General features: G+C 54.8%; 2 protein-coding genes across 2 annotated transcripts; both read right to left on the bottom strand.

The window, feature by feature from the left end:
* Positions 1 to 3,160: 3,160 nt before the first annotated feature.
* Tspan17 (tetraspanin 17) lies at positions 3,161 to 11,825 on the bottom strand. Its single transcript, XM_057787534.1, has 9 exons — positions 11,520 to 11,825; positions 8,785 to 8,835; positions 8,567 to 8,713; positions 8,037 to 8,207; positions 6,020 to 6,145; positions 5,741 to 5,788; positions 5,149 to 5,265; positions 5,013 to 5,074; positions 3,161 to 4,526 (listed from the first exon to the last, which is right to left on the bottom strand). Exons 1-9 carry the CDS (start codon positions 11,604 to 11,606, stop codon positions 4,382 to 4,384), a joined length of 954 nt encoding a protein of 317 aa, XP_057643517.1. The 5' UTR covers positions 11,607 to 11,825; the 3' UTR covers positions 3,161 to 4,381.
* A 720-nt stretch (positions 11,826 to 12,545) lies between these two features.
* Eif4e1b (eukaryotic translation initiation factor 4E family member 1B) lies at positions 12,546 to 15,638 on the bottom strand. The gene is made up of 5 exons (XM_057787077.1): positions 15,505 to 15,638; positions 14,871 to 14,934; positions 14,199 to 14,312; positions 13,964 to 14,103; positions 12,546 to 13,690 (listed from the first exon to the last, which is right to left on the bottom strand). Exons 1-5 carry the CDS (start codon positions 15,636 to 15,638, stop codon positions 13,576 to 13,578), a joined length of 567 nt encoding a protein of 188 aa, XP_057643060.1. The 3' UTR covers positions 12,546 to 13,575.
* Between the last annotated feature and the right edge of the window lie 435 nt (positions 15,639 to 16,073).

Here is a 16,073-nt window from a genome sequence, read left to right as displayed (position 1 = left end):
ACCACAGAGAAACCCTGTCTCGAAAAACCAAAAAAAAAAAGGAGCACTGGCTGCTCTTGCAGGATACCCGGGTTCAATTCCCAACACTCACGTGGTGGCTCACAGGCATCTGTAACTCCAGTCCCAGGGAAATCTGACCCCTCTTCTGGCCTCTGTGGGCACCAGGCATGTACACGGTGCACATACACACATGCAGGCAAAACTCTCACACATGTTTAAAGAGAAAATAAAGGTCTGAAGAGGATATCTGCAGGTCCTCTGCAGCTACTGTCGCTTCACACGAGCACCGTGGATATTTCACAGATGCCGAGGGCTGGAGGACAGAGGGGACCTAAAGAGACTTTAGTTTCATCTGTTGTGTGTTTGCAGCTAAAATGAGTGCCTGTTTTATCTGTGCTATCAAAAATATCTTAAAATCCAAGGTCTTTACTACATCTTGCCTATGCAGTGAGGCCAACTCTGATTTCTTTATTGGTGCTGGGGAGGAGCCCCAAGGCTGTGCAAGGGCTTCATCCCCAACCACACAGCAACCTTTGCTGAGGCTAGCCTCCGCCTCCACACTCCCACCCACTGCAGCCTTCGCTGAGGCTAGCCTCCGCCTCCACACTCCCACCCACTGCAGCCTTCGCTGAGGCTAGCCTCTGCCTCCTCACTCCTACCCACTGCAGGCTTCGCTGAGGCTAGCCTCTGCCTCCGCACTCCCACCCACCAGCTGCATCTCTGGCTCCCACAGTTTGGTTCCTGGCGGTGACGCTTGTCCCTGTCCTCAGATCAGGGGACAGAAAACTCCAGTCTGTGAGGCAGATCCAACCTATAGCCTCTTTTAACCCAGCTCTAGAGCTAAAGATAATTTCTCATGCTTTAATGTTAGAGAAATCAAAAGGAAGGCAAAGATTTATGACAGCTGAAAATTAGATTGCATCCCAGCTACTGCATCCGCAGATCATGTCCCTGGCCCCTAGCCATGGATACTTGTTTACATCCTGTCTTGGGCTGCTTTCTGCCGTGGAGGCGGAACTGAGTGGCTATGTAACTATGTGACTGGCTCAGAATATCTGGTTCCTTGCAGACAAAGCCCACTGCCCCTTAGGTCTGGACATGGGAGTGAGTGTAGGGGGCCACTTCCCTTTTGTATTCCCAGTCCTGAGAACACTGCCAGCACACAGTAGGTGCTTAGTAAACCTACCTGAATTAATGGAGGTGCATGCAGAACCTGCTGCTTTGGTCTCCTAAAGAGTGTGGGCAATGACACACACCACCACCACTACCATATTCTCCAATTCTACCGTCTCCTTGAGCACAGGGAAAGGTTCCGTGGGGGGTGTCAGCTACTCCAAGGAGGAGATGATGAAGAGGTGGCAAGACCTGAACTTGGCACCAGTATAGTAGGCCTCTGTGTCTCTGGGATAGTGGCATATCTGGCTTACCTGGCTTATTCAAAGGGATTGCTTGTTACCTGCTGTTGGCCAGGGTTGACGGGCTATGCTGTGTGGTTTGCTGCTCTCTGGTGGTCACTTGGAGAGGTTGTCACCAAAGAACACATTGATTTCGTTTTCCTAGGACACCTTCCTTCAATCCCCAAAACGCAGGGACTTGTCAGCCTAGGCTCTGTCCCTCGCAGGTCCCCACTCACATCCTCCCTGGGGGAATCAGGAGTCAGAGGGAGTCCTCTGGCTAACCTGAGATCCTAGCTCCCTTTCCTAGGGCGCTGGAGGACACCACACTTGGCACTCGTGTGTACTCCATCCTGACAGAGCTGGAAGGCATCCTTGCTCCCTACTGACCGGGGACCCACCAAGAGAGATGCATGATTGAAGCCTTGTCCGCTTCCTTGTGTTTTAGGCAAAGGCCCCTCTGATGGTGAGGACTGTTTGGTACAGGAACCGCTCCACAAACTGTCATGGGAATGGGAAGTGGGTTCCTAATCAACCCCAAAGTGCACTGAGAAGTGGTTTGTGGATCTGAAATACCCTCCCAAAGGCTCGTGCGTTTGAAAGGCTTGGTTCTTATACAGCAGCGTCTAGAGGCAAGACCTTTGGGGAATGACAGGCTCATAAGGACTCTGGCTTTACTAACCCACTGGTGGCTTCTTAACTTGAAGAGAGGTGATGATAAGAAGAGGGACTAGCGAGAGGGAGTGGTCTGGCGCAAGTCCCTGGGAGTTATGCCTTGTCCCAGGCCCCTCCCCTTGGGCTCTCTGGCTGCCCTGAGTCAAGCAGTTCTTCCACCATGCCCTCCCTAGCACTAACCCTAACCTTAACCACAGGCCCAGGGGAAGGAACCACGCAACGATGGACCAGATCCTCTGAAACTGTGAGCCAAAAGAAACCACCCTTCTTTGATTTTTCTGAGGCATCTTGTCAGAGCAAGAAGCTGACTCAGTGATAACCACGTGCTTCTCAGCGCACCTCGCACCACCAGTGACTGCTCCTTGCCTGCCTCTGCTGCGGAAACCCCAGTCTCTGGCTGGAGCCTCCTGTTGTGAGGGATGGCTGCAGAGTCTGCGATCAGCAGTGGGGGGGCATGCGTGGAAGGACGGGTAGGCAGAGTGGCTGGTCAGCATGGATGAGTGGATGGAGACCTCTGGAAAACTCCGGGTCTGGTCTACACCATCTCATCAACTTGGGTTCTAGACCCTGGCACCTCCACTTCCTGTGCCCATGCTCTCTGCCCTTTACACACCGTTCCTGCCAGCCCAGCTCCCTCACACCAACCCCACCATGGCCTTGGAGGCCTTACAGAAACTGTCACCAAAACTTAGATGGCTGTTCCCCAGAGATGGCACCCTTCCTGAGCCTCCACCCAGGCTCCCAGATGTCACTCACCCTCATAGCACACATTACCAACAAAATGCCTGCCTCCTCACCATCTGTCCCCCGTGAGGAGGCAGCACCGGGCAGGGACTTTGCCTTTCTCCCTCCTGTGTCACTAGTACCTATGTAGATTTGGATGTCACCTTTGGGGAAGAAAGATAACTTTGCACTCTTCATTGGTTGCTAAGAAGACACATGCAATGCCAAGCTCCAGCACAAGGGGGTGGGAGGCTCCGTGCCTCCTGTGCTCCAGGCAGCCTCCCTCCCCTCTGAGTCGCTTCCTCATCAGAAAAAGAAATTGCAATCCACAAGGGTGATGCGAGCTTTGAGGGAGAAATGAAACCATCTGAAATGAGAAAATCAATGCTTTCGGAGCTGTATTTATTGCAGTGTACATACCACCACAGCCAGGGCCACCAAGAGCTCTGTGCAGCCTATGCCAGGGGTCAAAGCTACCAGGTGCACACCGCCTGGTCAGCCTACATGGCTGCAGCTCCCAGCACCCCACATGGCTCAGTCGTCACGAGTGATGCTAACACAGGAGCTGAAGCTGGGCCCCGGGCTCTCGGTGCTGCCTGCAGGTCTGAGTTAAAATCTGGCTGTCTTACAAGAGCCTACAGATGTCCAGCTTCTCTGAGATTTCTGCTGTCAGTCCCACATTCCCACACCATAGCAGTAGCTACAAGGGAGCAGCAGTCGGCTCCGTGGGTGAGGGCCTGTCTCGACACAGTTCCCACTGACACAGTTCTCACTGAACCCCCTTGCACTCCCGAGCAGACCACCATCATCACCTGGCTTGCACACAGATAGTTCGTCATCACAGAAACGGTGTTTTTCTGCCTGGTCTCCAGCACTGATCAAGGTCAAGGCAAAGCAGGTCCCACTACTCTATCCCATTCGTTTAACTTGGGCACCAGAGCTGTGACCTTTGGACCAGCCCATCCTTCCTTTCGTCCAGCACAGGGAAAAGGCAGAGAAGGGTCGCTTCACACGTGCTATCCCTTTAGGCTTACACTGCCTAAGGCTGAGCTGGTTTGCTTCTAGTTTGCAAGCCTGGGTAGGTACTGAGGCGAGGGTATAAAGGAAAGCCAGCGTCAGAGACTGTGGTGTTGAGGTGCCCTCTGGTGGCCTCAAGGCACCACTGCAGGCCATGGAGAGGGTCACCCTCACAGACACTCCCACTGGCCCTTGCTCCCATAGCTCAGCCACTCTCCTGGACATTCTGACGCCCGCCTCAGTGTCCAGCACATCTACGGTCCACCAGGCTACACCCTCTTAGGGGTGATCTCCAGCACCCCATTCTTCAGATTTTTATGCCTTTCTTGAGGCTGAAAGAGAAGCCCTGAGGTGTTCGCCAGGTTGAAAAGGTCAACTCTCGGGTGCTGGGGCCAGGTACCTCAGGTGAGGTGTCTGTCTCCATGTCCTGATGCAGATGACACAAACACTGAGAAGCTGGTGTGGCCACACAGCCATTCTTCAGGAGAAGTAGGGGATGCAGTCTTTAAGGCAACACACCCATTGAAAAGGCTATCTCGGGTGCATAAGTCACCCGGACCTAGGAGACCTGGCTAGGCGGTTGGGTTCAGGCCAAGGCCATCCCTGGAGAGCTCTGAGGCTGTGCTGCCAACAGACCCTTCAGAGACGGTGAGGATAAGCCACTGTTTTTCCAAGTGCTGTTTATTGAGTAGTTTGTAGCCATCACCATGGGTGGTCCTGAGAGGCAAGGGAGAGAGAAAATTCTTGGACTCCTTTAAGAGGCCTGGACACTGAAACCAAGGCGTGCGTCTGGCGGGGCTCAAGATCACGGTAAGAAGAGGCTGGAAACAGCAGACTCCTAAGCCCATCCCACAACTACACAGATACATCACACAGGAGGCCAGTGTGAGTTCCCTACCCACCTGGCTACATCTTCCCATAGAGCCCTGGAGAGACCATGGCCTCACAGCAGTGGGGTGCTGACTCCCGGTTTACTCCTGAGTGTGCACGCCCACACACATGAACACACCCCTCACACAGCTCTGTGGCCAACAGTCCGGTGGCTCCCCCAGCGGGCAACACGCACCAGCTCACAAAGCCTCGGGACTCAGATCATAACAGATGCCCCGCAGGCCTGCCATTTGAGCGAAGCCGCACATCCTAGCAGCCCCCGCCAGAGGCCCATTAGACTGGGTGCGGGGCCATCACCCCTGGTAGCCTCACCAGTTGGCCTTCACTGCCTTGATGTCACTCACGAGGTTCTGGGCCAAGCAGATGCCAAATATCTGTAAGATAAACAGCAGGTAAGGGAGAGCAAAAGGCCTCAGGAGAGAGGAGGGTAAGCAAGCCAAGGGCGTACCTGCAGGAGGGCGATGCCCACCAAGACCCCGGCCACCACAATCAAGTTGTCCTGCAGCCACTTCTCGAACTGGCCTACACAGCCTTTGGTGTAGATGGAGCCCTGTTGCTCAAGCTCCTGCGGAAACAGGGCCGGGCTCAGCCTGCCTGCCACTGCGAGCCTCAGCTCCCATCTATCCCTCTTCCCAAGCCCACCCCCACTCCAGTGTCCTCCCTGACAATGTCTGTTTCCTGGAACTCTGCCACAGGGCCTAGGATCTTAGCCTGCCTCTGGTCTGAAGAGGCTTTCCCTGAGCACACAGACCTCCTCATCAGCCCCCGAGCTCGCGTGACTGCCATGTCTACCCTTTACTGTCTTTCTTCCTCTTTCCCTTGAGTACAGAGACCATGCATGAGCACTGGGTCACCAAGGTCTAGAGCAATGCCAACCACAGCAGGTGCTCCACAGAGATGGATGAGCATCCAAGACCTCAGACCCATCTGGGGCCAGTTCCACCCCATAGAAGCCCTAAGATCTACCAAGGGAGCTTATGAGAGGCCCCAAGCCACCCGTGTATCCCAGGTACCCTCAACCCTGTCCCCGCCTCTCTCACCAGTTTGAGTCGGATGTCATAGCCACACTGGGTATTGAGGACATCTTCCTGAGGGGGAGACGGACCATTAGTAATATGCTGAGGGAACTGCCATGGTCTCCCTGGGTCCTGAACTACTACACTCCTCCTCCACAGAAAAGCGAACAGAAGCTTGGGTCTTGTCGTGCCCATTCATCTGCAGCAAAACTCCAGACTTCCCAACTCTCATGGACACCAGTGCACACTGACACACACCTCCCACGGCTTCGGGAGCCTGCCTCCTCCCAGGGCCCCACTCACCGCAGGGTCCCTAACACAGCAGGAGAAGGGCACGCCACAACGCTCACGGCTTGGGTTCGAGTCAGTGCAGTTGAAGTAGATATTGAGGTTCCAGTCATTGGGCCCTCGGGCACCACAGCAAGACCACTAGGAAGACAGGAAAGTCTGCTATTCAGGGGCACACAGCTGGTGACCAGGCCTAACCCCAGAGCCTCACCCTTCCCGTCTAGGGCAAACCCAAAGGACAGAGCTGGCTGGCTGACAGGGGCAACTCCTCCAATCCCCAAAGCAGACAGACCGGAGTCCACAAGAAAGGTGGGACACAGCTTAAAGGCTGTGGCTTCCTCATGAGGGGCAGGAGCAAGAGCAAGTCCTGAGGGAACAAAGGCACTATAGACCCTCGTGTGTACACCGGAAAGCACTACAGACCCTCGTGTCTACACCGCGAGGCACTATAGACCCTCGTGTCTACACCGCGAGGCACTATAGACCCTCGTGTCTACACCGCGAGGCACTATCGACCCTCGTGTCTACACACTGGATCCCTCCACACGTGCCTCAGGATTTTTGCAAAACATACACCGCAGGGACAGGAGAGGAACCCAGCCAGCTTTTCCATCCCAACCCACTCCACAAACACCTCCTGGCCTCATGCTGGAGACACACGTCCCTCCCCAGTATATCCTTGCTAACCTTCCCAGATGTGGCCATGGCCACCACAGGCCTGCAGCTCATAACAGTGCAGCCCTAAGTGAATGGTACCAGCTGCTGAGAAGCTGGCTGTGAGGGCCGGGGAGGCTCCAGGATGAGCAAGAGCCGGCTCTAGTGACAGACACAGGCTCCCATGACGCCTGCCATGTGGCTGTGTGTGCAGCTCTCAGACACAGCCGAGCCAGCACCTGTCCATCACCTGCTAAGTGCCTGCTGTCCCTACTGCGGAACAGTCTTGTCCTTCACACCACCCACCTTCTCCTTCCCCTCTCCCTCCCCTCTTCCCTGCCCTGCCCCCATAGCCCTGTTCTGTATGTTCACCACCACCTCCCCCACCACACTGCCATCATGAAGGGAACAGGCTGCACATTTTAAAAACCCTGAATCTCCCCGCACCTGGCTCAGGGCCTGTCCCAGTTCCATACTGAATAGAGAAAGAAAGGACACAGGAACTTCGGGCTACATGACTGCTTTCCGCCCTTGGGCAGCTCCAAGGCACTGCTGAGTCCCAGAACCAGATCTTATGAAGGTGACTGGGTGTGACAGGGAGCGCCCTAAGGAACTGTGAGGACTGGGATGTATGAACTCATCATTACAGACAGTGCACAGCACCGGGTGAGCAGAGGCAGCTATGCTCCGGCTGGAGAGACAGATAAGTGGTTAGAGCACTGGCTGCTCTTCCCCAGGACCCAGGTTCAATTCCCAGCACCAATGTGGTGACTCACAACTGTAACTCTAGTTCCAAGGATCTAATGCCATCTCCCAGCCTCTACATGTATCAGACACACACATGGTACACATACATGTACATATATGTACATACACAGAAAAATAAATAAAACTGAAAAAAGAAACTAAGCCATTATGTTGCTAGATTTGCTCTGATGTCTGCACAAGGACGAAACCATCGAGAAATGCATTTCTCAGAGTCCCTGTCACTGAACCTAAGTGGCTACACTGGAAGTGAAAGGGGGCTGGCGGCTGTATGTCGTGCAAACTCTGAGGCTCAGTAATGGGGCACCAGCAACACAGCCTCCATAGACAGTCTGGGCCCAGACTGAGAAGAAAGAGACCTGCACTGTGTTCCACTTCCACCTCTGGCCGCAGTTTCATGCGCCTGCGTCCCTACAGGGCTAGGCACAAGGAAGTCTGGGGATTAAGCAGGAGCTGGCTTCTCCTGGGACAGGGGCTCTCCTAGGTTCCTTCCCTGGCATCTGCTGGCCTGGGTAGCTGAGGAAGTTGTCCATGCACGCAGAGAATTTGCTCCCTCTCTTGTGTGCCCATCAGGGACTACTTGCACGGGACCCATGATGGATATCACACTCACATATTCCTGAGCAAAGTCGATAAGGTTCTGAAGGTCAATATCGTCCCGGTAGGCTTTGACATTGCTGTTGATGAAGAGATTGAGTTGGTCTCGAATCCAGTCCTTGAAGACAAAGGCCAGGATCCCTGTCGCCAGCTCCAGGAAGAAGATGAGGCCGAGGAACACAGAGAACTGGGTTGGGGGCATACAAATGGTAGGCATTGGAGAGGCAGGACTCCGGGGACTCCACAGGCAAGAGATCCCCACTTGCTCTGCTAGACCCAAGGGAGCCACGGTCTCTAGTCTCTACCCACTATTATTCGGGTGCTGCCTCCTCCCAGTCCTGCAGCAGGGAACCCAGAGAGAGCCCTGTGTGTGCTAGGCAAGTGATCTATCACTGAGCTTGCTCCTTCCTTTTATAAATACTGTTTTGTATCGACAAAAGACAGTGTGGTTTTCCCTGTGCCTTGTCTGGCCACCACGCCTAGAAAAGAACTGAATGGAAAGAGGTCAGGGGGCTCCAGTGTTGGCTGGGGTGGAGAGACACTTACAAACTGAAGCAGGAAGGTGTTTTCCCGGAGGGCCCCAATACAGCCAGCGAAGCCCAGCACCGACATGATACCCCCAACCACCACAAACAGCCACACGGGGTCAAGGCCGCCTAGATCTGTCAGTGCCGAGATGTTGGAGAGAACGCCCTGCAACGGGGGAGTGGACCAGTGAGGGAGTGACCCTCCTCTCTGCTTGCCCCTATGTCCCACTCTCTTACCTTCTCGCCCCAGGCCCAGAGGCCGATGGCCAGGAATAGGGCCCCCAGCACCTGCAAAAGCAGCAAGAGGTCAGAACTGGACACCAGACCAGGACTGACTCTCCCTTACACCCCCTCCTTGAAGAGCATCAGGAAACTGGGAAGACATGCCCAGGCTGTGAATGGGACTTGGTGGTGCATCTACCTAGATACCTTCAGAGAGTCTTTTCCATAGGCTAGTTAGAGGAACTGAAGCCACCCCAAGCCTCAGACTGGACCTCAGCCCCCTCCTGGACTCTCCACATAGAGTAGAATAGAGTAGAATCCTGCTGAGAGGTCCCCCTGGCTCAGAAAGCATCTGGTCCCAGGTATACTTGTGTCTTTGTTTTTTTTTTGTTTTTTTTGTTTTTTTTTTTTGTTTTTTTTTTTTTTTTGAGAAAGGGTCTCAATGTAGTCAAGATTGGCCTCCAATTCACGATGTAGCTGAAGATGACCACAGGATCTTAGCCTTTTCTGGATGTTCTATCCAGAACCCTTCTCTCTGTCTCATGCCTCCTTGACACTCAAACCCCAGTTGAAGCCCACCACTCTCTCCAGCCACCTGGATATCTGTTTATTTGTTCAATGTTTCCTCTCTATAGGGATCAGCCACATGGGGCCAAGAGCCTTTTCTCCACTGTGCTCACAGGGCCAACAGCTGCCTGGGACACTGAGATGTCTAAAACAGGAGGGGAGATGTGAGGATGGAGCTAGGGGAATGCCAGTGTCCCAAGAAGCTGAAATGACTGTGGAGAGGAAGGAAAACAGGAGTTTAAGGCTGGACCCTGGTGTGAAGGGCAAAAGAGGGCAGATGGAGACCAAGCAGGAGGCTGGGAAAGTTAGAAAAAGAGCAAGAGGAGGAATGGGGTTGGTTTGAACAAGGAGATGTTTGGGGGACACAAAACGTTAGCTGGTCTCTTGTCCAAAGATGAGACAGATCAGATGGGAAGGGGCCGGAGAAGTGATGTTGGTTGCAGAAACAGCATGGGAAAGGCATTTCCAGGGAGAATCCAGCAGTGGATAGAACCCAGGACCAGGCAAGGAAAGGGTGGACGGAGGTGGAGACTGGATAGTCTCGCTCTACTCTAATGGTGTGTCCTCCTCAAAGACCGCGTGTCCAGGGAGTGGCCCAGGGTCAGGGGTGAGAGGGTGGCTGGCCTTGGCAGTCACGGCTCTCCAAGCCAGGAAGTGAAGCAAGATGATGAGAAAGATTGAGGTGATGAAGGGAACACAGGCTGCCCAGATGAAGAACCTGTAGCCGGTGTCCAGATGGCATAGGTGCAGCCAGAAGAGTGGTACAGACCTATAATCCCCACATTTGGGAGGTGGGACATCAGGAATTCAAGGGTCTAGACCCCTCCCCATATCCAGGTCTCTGTCACCCTTCCATATACCCACAGTCAGCTAGGTCTGACCTAGTTCTGCTCTGAAGCTCCACACTGCCCAAGCACAGGACCGCAGAGTTCTGCCCACCTCCACTCCCCTGCCCAGACCTCAGAACAAAGCCAGGACCATCGTATTTGCCAAACAACAGAAACACACTCAGGGTTACTGCGGTGTGCCTCTCCAGTCACTGATAGGCATCTGTCACTCTCAGCAAATGACTTAACCTCTTGGCTCTAGTCATTCAGCCCCCCCTCTGTAAACTACAGATAATAAGATAGTGGGGAGACTGTGCCTCATTAGAACTTCAACATGAACTCGCTGTGATGGCTCACACCATAAATCCCAGCTCTCAGGAAGCTCACAAGGGAAAACTACAACAAATTCCGGGCCAGGATGGGCTTTTGTTGTTGATGTCCCAACAACAAAAAACATTATTTAATTTAACAACCAAGAAGGACAAACTCCAATGCCACCCACTCCCAGTTTGGAAAGCGGAGGCCCAGAGAGTAAAGGTGGCTTGCCCCAAGGCCTCCGGACAAGGCCTGTTACACTCAGGCCCTCTGACTTCCAGGGCAGTGTTTCCCGCAGCTGCCCAAACCCTCCAGAGCAGAAGGCTGCTGTGATCCAAGGCACCCACCACAGGGCAAAACCGGCAGCACGTGGGTGGAGAAGAGTCCTTGAATCCTGCTGGAAACAAGTTGGAAAGGCCTGGCGAGAAGGAGAGCGGGCAGAGCCCGCTTTGGCAATAGGAGGGGGAGGAAGAAAAGAAAGATGACTTGGCAGGGACCGGATACAGATGCCACCCGGGAGGGAAGCCTCTGTTCCCGCAGCAATGGAATGCTGAATTCTGTTCCCAAGGGACAGCTCCCTGCTCTCAACCAGAGCTCCTGTCTGCAGTCCCAGAGGCCTTGGCTTTTGTCACTTCCTGCCCTCCTGGTTCACAAGCTCCTAGTCTGTGGAGATAGACTGGGAATAGGACCCAACCTCAGGAACCTCACACACCCTGCCGGTAGCTGGAGTGGACAGGAGGCGGGGCGGGGCTCATCCAGCAACTACCGCGCCCCTGCAGTCTTCCTGCAAACGCCGCCCCCTTTTTCGCCCAAACTTGGGGCTGCAATGCGAGACTCCCAAGCCTCCCCCCGCTGGTCCCGCCCCTCAGCAATCCCAGTAGCTCCCCGAGAGTAGTTCTTAGGGACTGGAAATCGGGGTGGAAGGGGTCGGGGACAGTCCCCGGTCGCAAGCTCCTGAGGAGGGTCTCCCCCCCAGCCCAGAAACTGAGGCTGCCTCGTCCCCCTCCCCAGCGCTGGGCGCGAAGCGGACCCCGCGCTCACCCAGAAGACAATGTTGAAGCCAAACAAGAAGTATTTCCCGCAGCAGCCGACTTCAGGGTCCTGGAAATGCTGGTGCTTGCCGGGCATGGTGAGTGGTAACCCGCCGCCCCGAGAACCGGAGCCGGGGACGGGCTCAGCCCTCTGCGGGCCGCCCAGGCCTGGAGCCGCCCCGGGCCTAGCCCGGCGGCAGCGGCTTCATGGCCAAGGCCACACAGCGAGCCGGCCGCCCCGCCCGCCTTGGCGCCGCCCCGGCGCTGGGACCGCCACACCCGGAGTGCGGTGCCCTCATCCGACCCCGCCTCCCTACAGCGTCCCGGCCCCGCCCACGGAGTCAACCCACGCCCCTCCCCAGCGGGGCTGTCTTCACGGAGCTCCGCCCACGCCCCCGTCCCAGCCAGGTTCTGTCCTCCCAGAGCTCCGCCCATGCTCACGACTCCGCCCCCAGCCGAGCTTAAGGGATCCCTGGCTCAGTCCATTCCCAGCCGCTGTCCTCCAGAAGCCACGCCCAAGACTGCCCCTAGCCAGCCACTGATCGCCCCCCCTCCTCTAACTCGGGTTCTGCCTCTGACCTGCCCAGACTCCGTCCCCAACCGGCCTCGGTCCTTCTGGAGCTCCACCTTAGCCTCATTTCTGAACCTCGCTTCTTCTTGGAGCCACGCCCCATACTTCGATCACTGCCCCTCCACTCCATCCAGCCGGCCTCACCCCTCCCCAAGAACCTGTTTCTGGGCCAAGTTCTGGTTACACCTCCAGCTAGACCAACCCCACCTCTGAGGAGCCCCTACCTCCGACCTGCCATCGCAGCAATGGCCTCATTTCTCCAGAGGCTCGAGATGAGCCAACCGGCAGCCCTGGTGACCCAAGTGAGAAGACCCTGGGCCTCCAGTCGGAGGCTCAGAACCAGTGGCGTCCATCTCCAGGGATGAGCGGTTGGGGAGGGCGGCACCAGTGAATACTGCCAAGCATCTACACAGTGATGGCGCCCCTGGGGCTGGAGTGCCTGCCATGACTGTTCCCATCATAGCTCCTTCCCACACCAACTCGGGCTTTCTCTGGTTTCCTTGGTACGTGGGACTCACTGGAGTCCTGTTGAAGCAGGACGGGCCAGATCCATGGTTAGGGAAGCCTGGATCCTAAATAGATTCCACATTTATTTCAGTTTATTGAGAACAGATACAAAAGGTGTCATTAGCCCCAAGTGGACCCCTTCTAAACCATGGAGAGGCCCAATCACCACCAGTAATTTCTTCATGGTGTTAGGGTTTATCACTCCTCCACTTCAGCCTTGCCCTCGGGCAGGAGACACACACAACCCACTGCACTCTTATCCCATCTTGAGAGAACTGGGAGGCTTTCTCAGTCCCCAGAGCCTGCCTGTCTTCACAAATGCCAGTGTTTTCCCTCTAACCTACTCCAGTAGTGGGGGTACAGCAAATAGGAAGGGCAGCAGATCCGAGGACCAAGTCACAGCTGGTGTAGGGAAAGGATGGAGTTTAGGATGGGCACCCAAACTGCAATGCAATGCTCACCAAAAAACCTGAACTACTTTTAACAGTGGCCCAGAGCCTTTTTCCAAGACAGAAGAGCCTGCCTCAGCTCACCCAGTCCCTTTTCCTGACAGGCACAGAGAAGTGTTGGCCACAGGATTCTCCTGTCCTCATTTGACAGAGTTGAGCCAGGACTTGGCTTCACCCTGCCTTTGCCAAATGGCCACACAGAGAGCTAGGGGTCAAGTGTGGTTTATAAACACTGGCCAGCTGCCACAGGCCTGGGCCTAACAAATGGGGAAGGAGTCTTTCATGAACCCAGACACAATGGGGAGCTCAGCTCCTGTAACCCTGGTTATTAAGGCTGGAGTGGAAGGATGCCGTAAGCCCATAAATAGGAGGCTAACCTGGGCAACATAGTGAGAGCTTATCTAAGGAGTGGGGGTGCATATGTGTATTCCGAGACAGGTAAAGAGCCAAGCTGTCTGCCCCGCGATCCACAGGGCACACTTCCCTGTGCACCAAACTGCAGGAGGAGGGTGTCCCAGGACCGGTGACTGAGGTCGGCTTCACACCACAAACTTGTTCTTGGCTAAAGAATTGCTCTTGGCAGCAGTGTCTGCATGGGCCTGGTACCCAATGATGGTCTTCGTAGAGAGGCCCAGACGCTCTTTGTATACATGCCTAGTGGGGGAGACGGGAAAGATGGCCAACATCATCTAGGCCAAACTATCTTGTTCAGCGACCACCCTGGTTCCAGCCACAGCCTCGCCTGTTTTTCATGTCCTACTCATAGATAAGACCAGCCACCCATAGAACCCTTCAGTGACAATGAAGGCTTTAGTCAAAATGGTTGGATCTACACTCCTAGTACGGAGGGTTCCAGAGGCCTCCCTTGCAGGCCAAGCCACCAACCATCCTGGCTCCAGAACCCATGCAGTCAGGGCTCTCTCTCACCCAATGTGCATGACTCCTGCTTGGTTCTCTGCCTCGCTTGTCCACACAGCAATCTTGTCCCCCTTGGTGCGAATGTTGACAACGGCTCCACACACCTCCTGGCTGAATTCCTCGAAACTCTCCCCCAGCAGACACAGCAACTGGGCCCAGAGGGGGAATGGTAAGGGTCCACCCTACCAGCTTTGAGACCACTTCCCCCTGGAGGCCCACACCCGCAACCCTTTCCGCCACTCACTGTCTCCAACCACAGACGGTCCAGTTCCGTGTGGCGCTGTTGTCTAGCAAGACTGAGGAGCCAGCGGCCACCCCGCTTGTTCCTGTAGTCTTCCCACATGGGCTGGATGCCATCCTGTGAGGAATGGCAGATCAACTGCCTCCTTTTGTTTTAAGGGAAGTGGGTACCAAACTCCCTTGGCATATAGCCTCATCTGCTCTGTACCCAGGCCTTAACTAGGTCTGCTTCTCTTACCTACATGCCGCCTGCACAAGCAGGTGCTACCACCAATCACTCAGCCTCCCACACAGGCTCCTTCCAAAACCCCACAAGCCGCTGAGCCTCACTGTTGCCACCTTTTGTAACCTCTGTGTGCTTGTCACCTTTACTGAACAGGGTGCCTCTGGGTCAGAATTTCTGTGGACTAGGGTAAACATCCCAGGCTGGGCAGAAGACACCCAGAGAAATCTCTAAATGCCGATGGTAGTGCCTCCAAGATGGGACTGGACTGGACATAAGGAATGCTCCCACCCCCCACACACACAATGTTGATGATCATGCTAGTTAGAAGCCAGGCCAATAGCCTGGTCTCCATCCTCTAGACTCTCTTCCCTCCAGACTCGAGCATCTGCCCACGCCCCCAGTCATCCATGAAGGGAAAACCGTGGACTCTGTCCCCTGAGCAGAGCCTACCTTGAACAGAGCATAGTCACAGCCGGAAGAGAGCTTGCTGGCCAGCTTGATGTGTCTGTACGTCCTGGAAAGACCCCACACAGAGTTCAAGGCTTTGCAGCACGTGGTTCACCTGAGCCTGACTTTCCAGCTCCTCACCAGAACTACCCACCACCTGCTTCTTTCTTCACAGGACCTCCCCACCCCCCACACACACACCACCAAGGCCCTGCCTAGAATCCCTTCTATGGGAACCTGACCCAACTGAGAAAGCCTGAGGAAGTCCACACCAGTAGGGCTTTCTAGCTTGGCCTTCTTCTTGAGTTTGTGTGGCCTCCCTCCACTCTCTTCTCTGGCACATAAATGCTAAAGCATCAGCCTAATCCTTACCATGGCTGAGCCAGCTTTCAAAAAAAAAAAAAAGGAAACTGGTCAGGGTCCCAAAGCCACAGAGTAGCAGGGTTCTTTCCTGCTTCTCCCTGGCCTGAGGTTCCCCCTAAACCCCTAGACGCTTTGGGGCGGGGCATGGTCTGTCTAAAGCCTACCAACCCCCAGCTCCCAGCAAATGTTGACAGCCCCTAGAAGGTGGCAGTCTATGATTCCTCTGACTCCCAGCTCAGAGCCCTCACCCCCACCCCCTGCACAGGGCACTCACGCCCAGAAGTCCTCCACAGTGTTAAACTTGGTGACTGGCTGAAGATTTTCCTGCCAGGGCCGGCTTCGGTCATTCTTGAAGAACCACAGAACCCATCTGGGGAATGAGGAGAGAGGAGAGTCAAGACCCCACATATCACCCCTGCAGTACCTGAGTTAACAAGCTTGTAAAATAGGGGGTGAGACTTGGGACATATTCCCCAAAGGTATGGGAAGTCAGTTATCCCTGCAGCCTGGGTGAGAGGATATTTTAAAAATCCACCAAGGGCTGGAGAGGTGGCTCAGTAGTTAAGAGCACTGGTTGCTCTTCCAGAAGTCCTGAGTTCAATTCCCAGCACCCTCGTGGTGGCTCACAACCATCTATAATGGAATCTGATGCCCTCTTCTGGTGTGCAGACCTACAGGAAGACAGAACACTCATATACATAAATAAAAAATATTTTATTAAAAAGCCCACTGCGTGGGAGGCAGGATCCAAGGGTCTCGGGCAGCTCAAGTGATACAGATACTGGCCTCACACAGGACTGTGTCTCTGTGGCCTCCCTACCTATAATGCAAGGGGTGCTGCTC

This window comes from Chionomys nivalis, chromosome 13, assembly GCF_950005125.1.
Source record: "Chionomys nivalis chromosome 13, mChiNiv1.1, whole genome shotgun sequence".
In the NCBI taxonomy this organism is placed as follows: Eukaryota; Metazoa; Chordata; class Mammalia; order Rodentia; family Cricetidae; genus Chionomys; species Chionomys nivalis.
The sequence above is the reverse complement of the archived record's forward strand: the minus strand, read 5'-3'. Positions and strand labels throughout refer to the sequence as shown.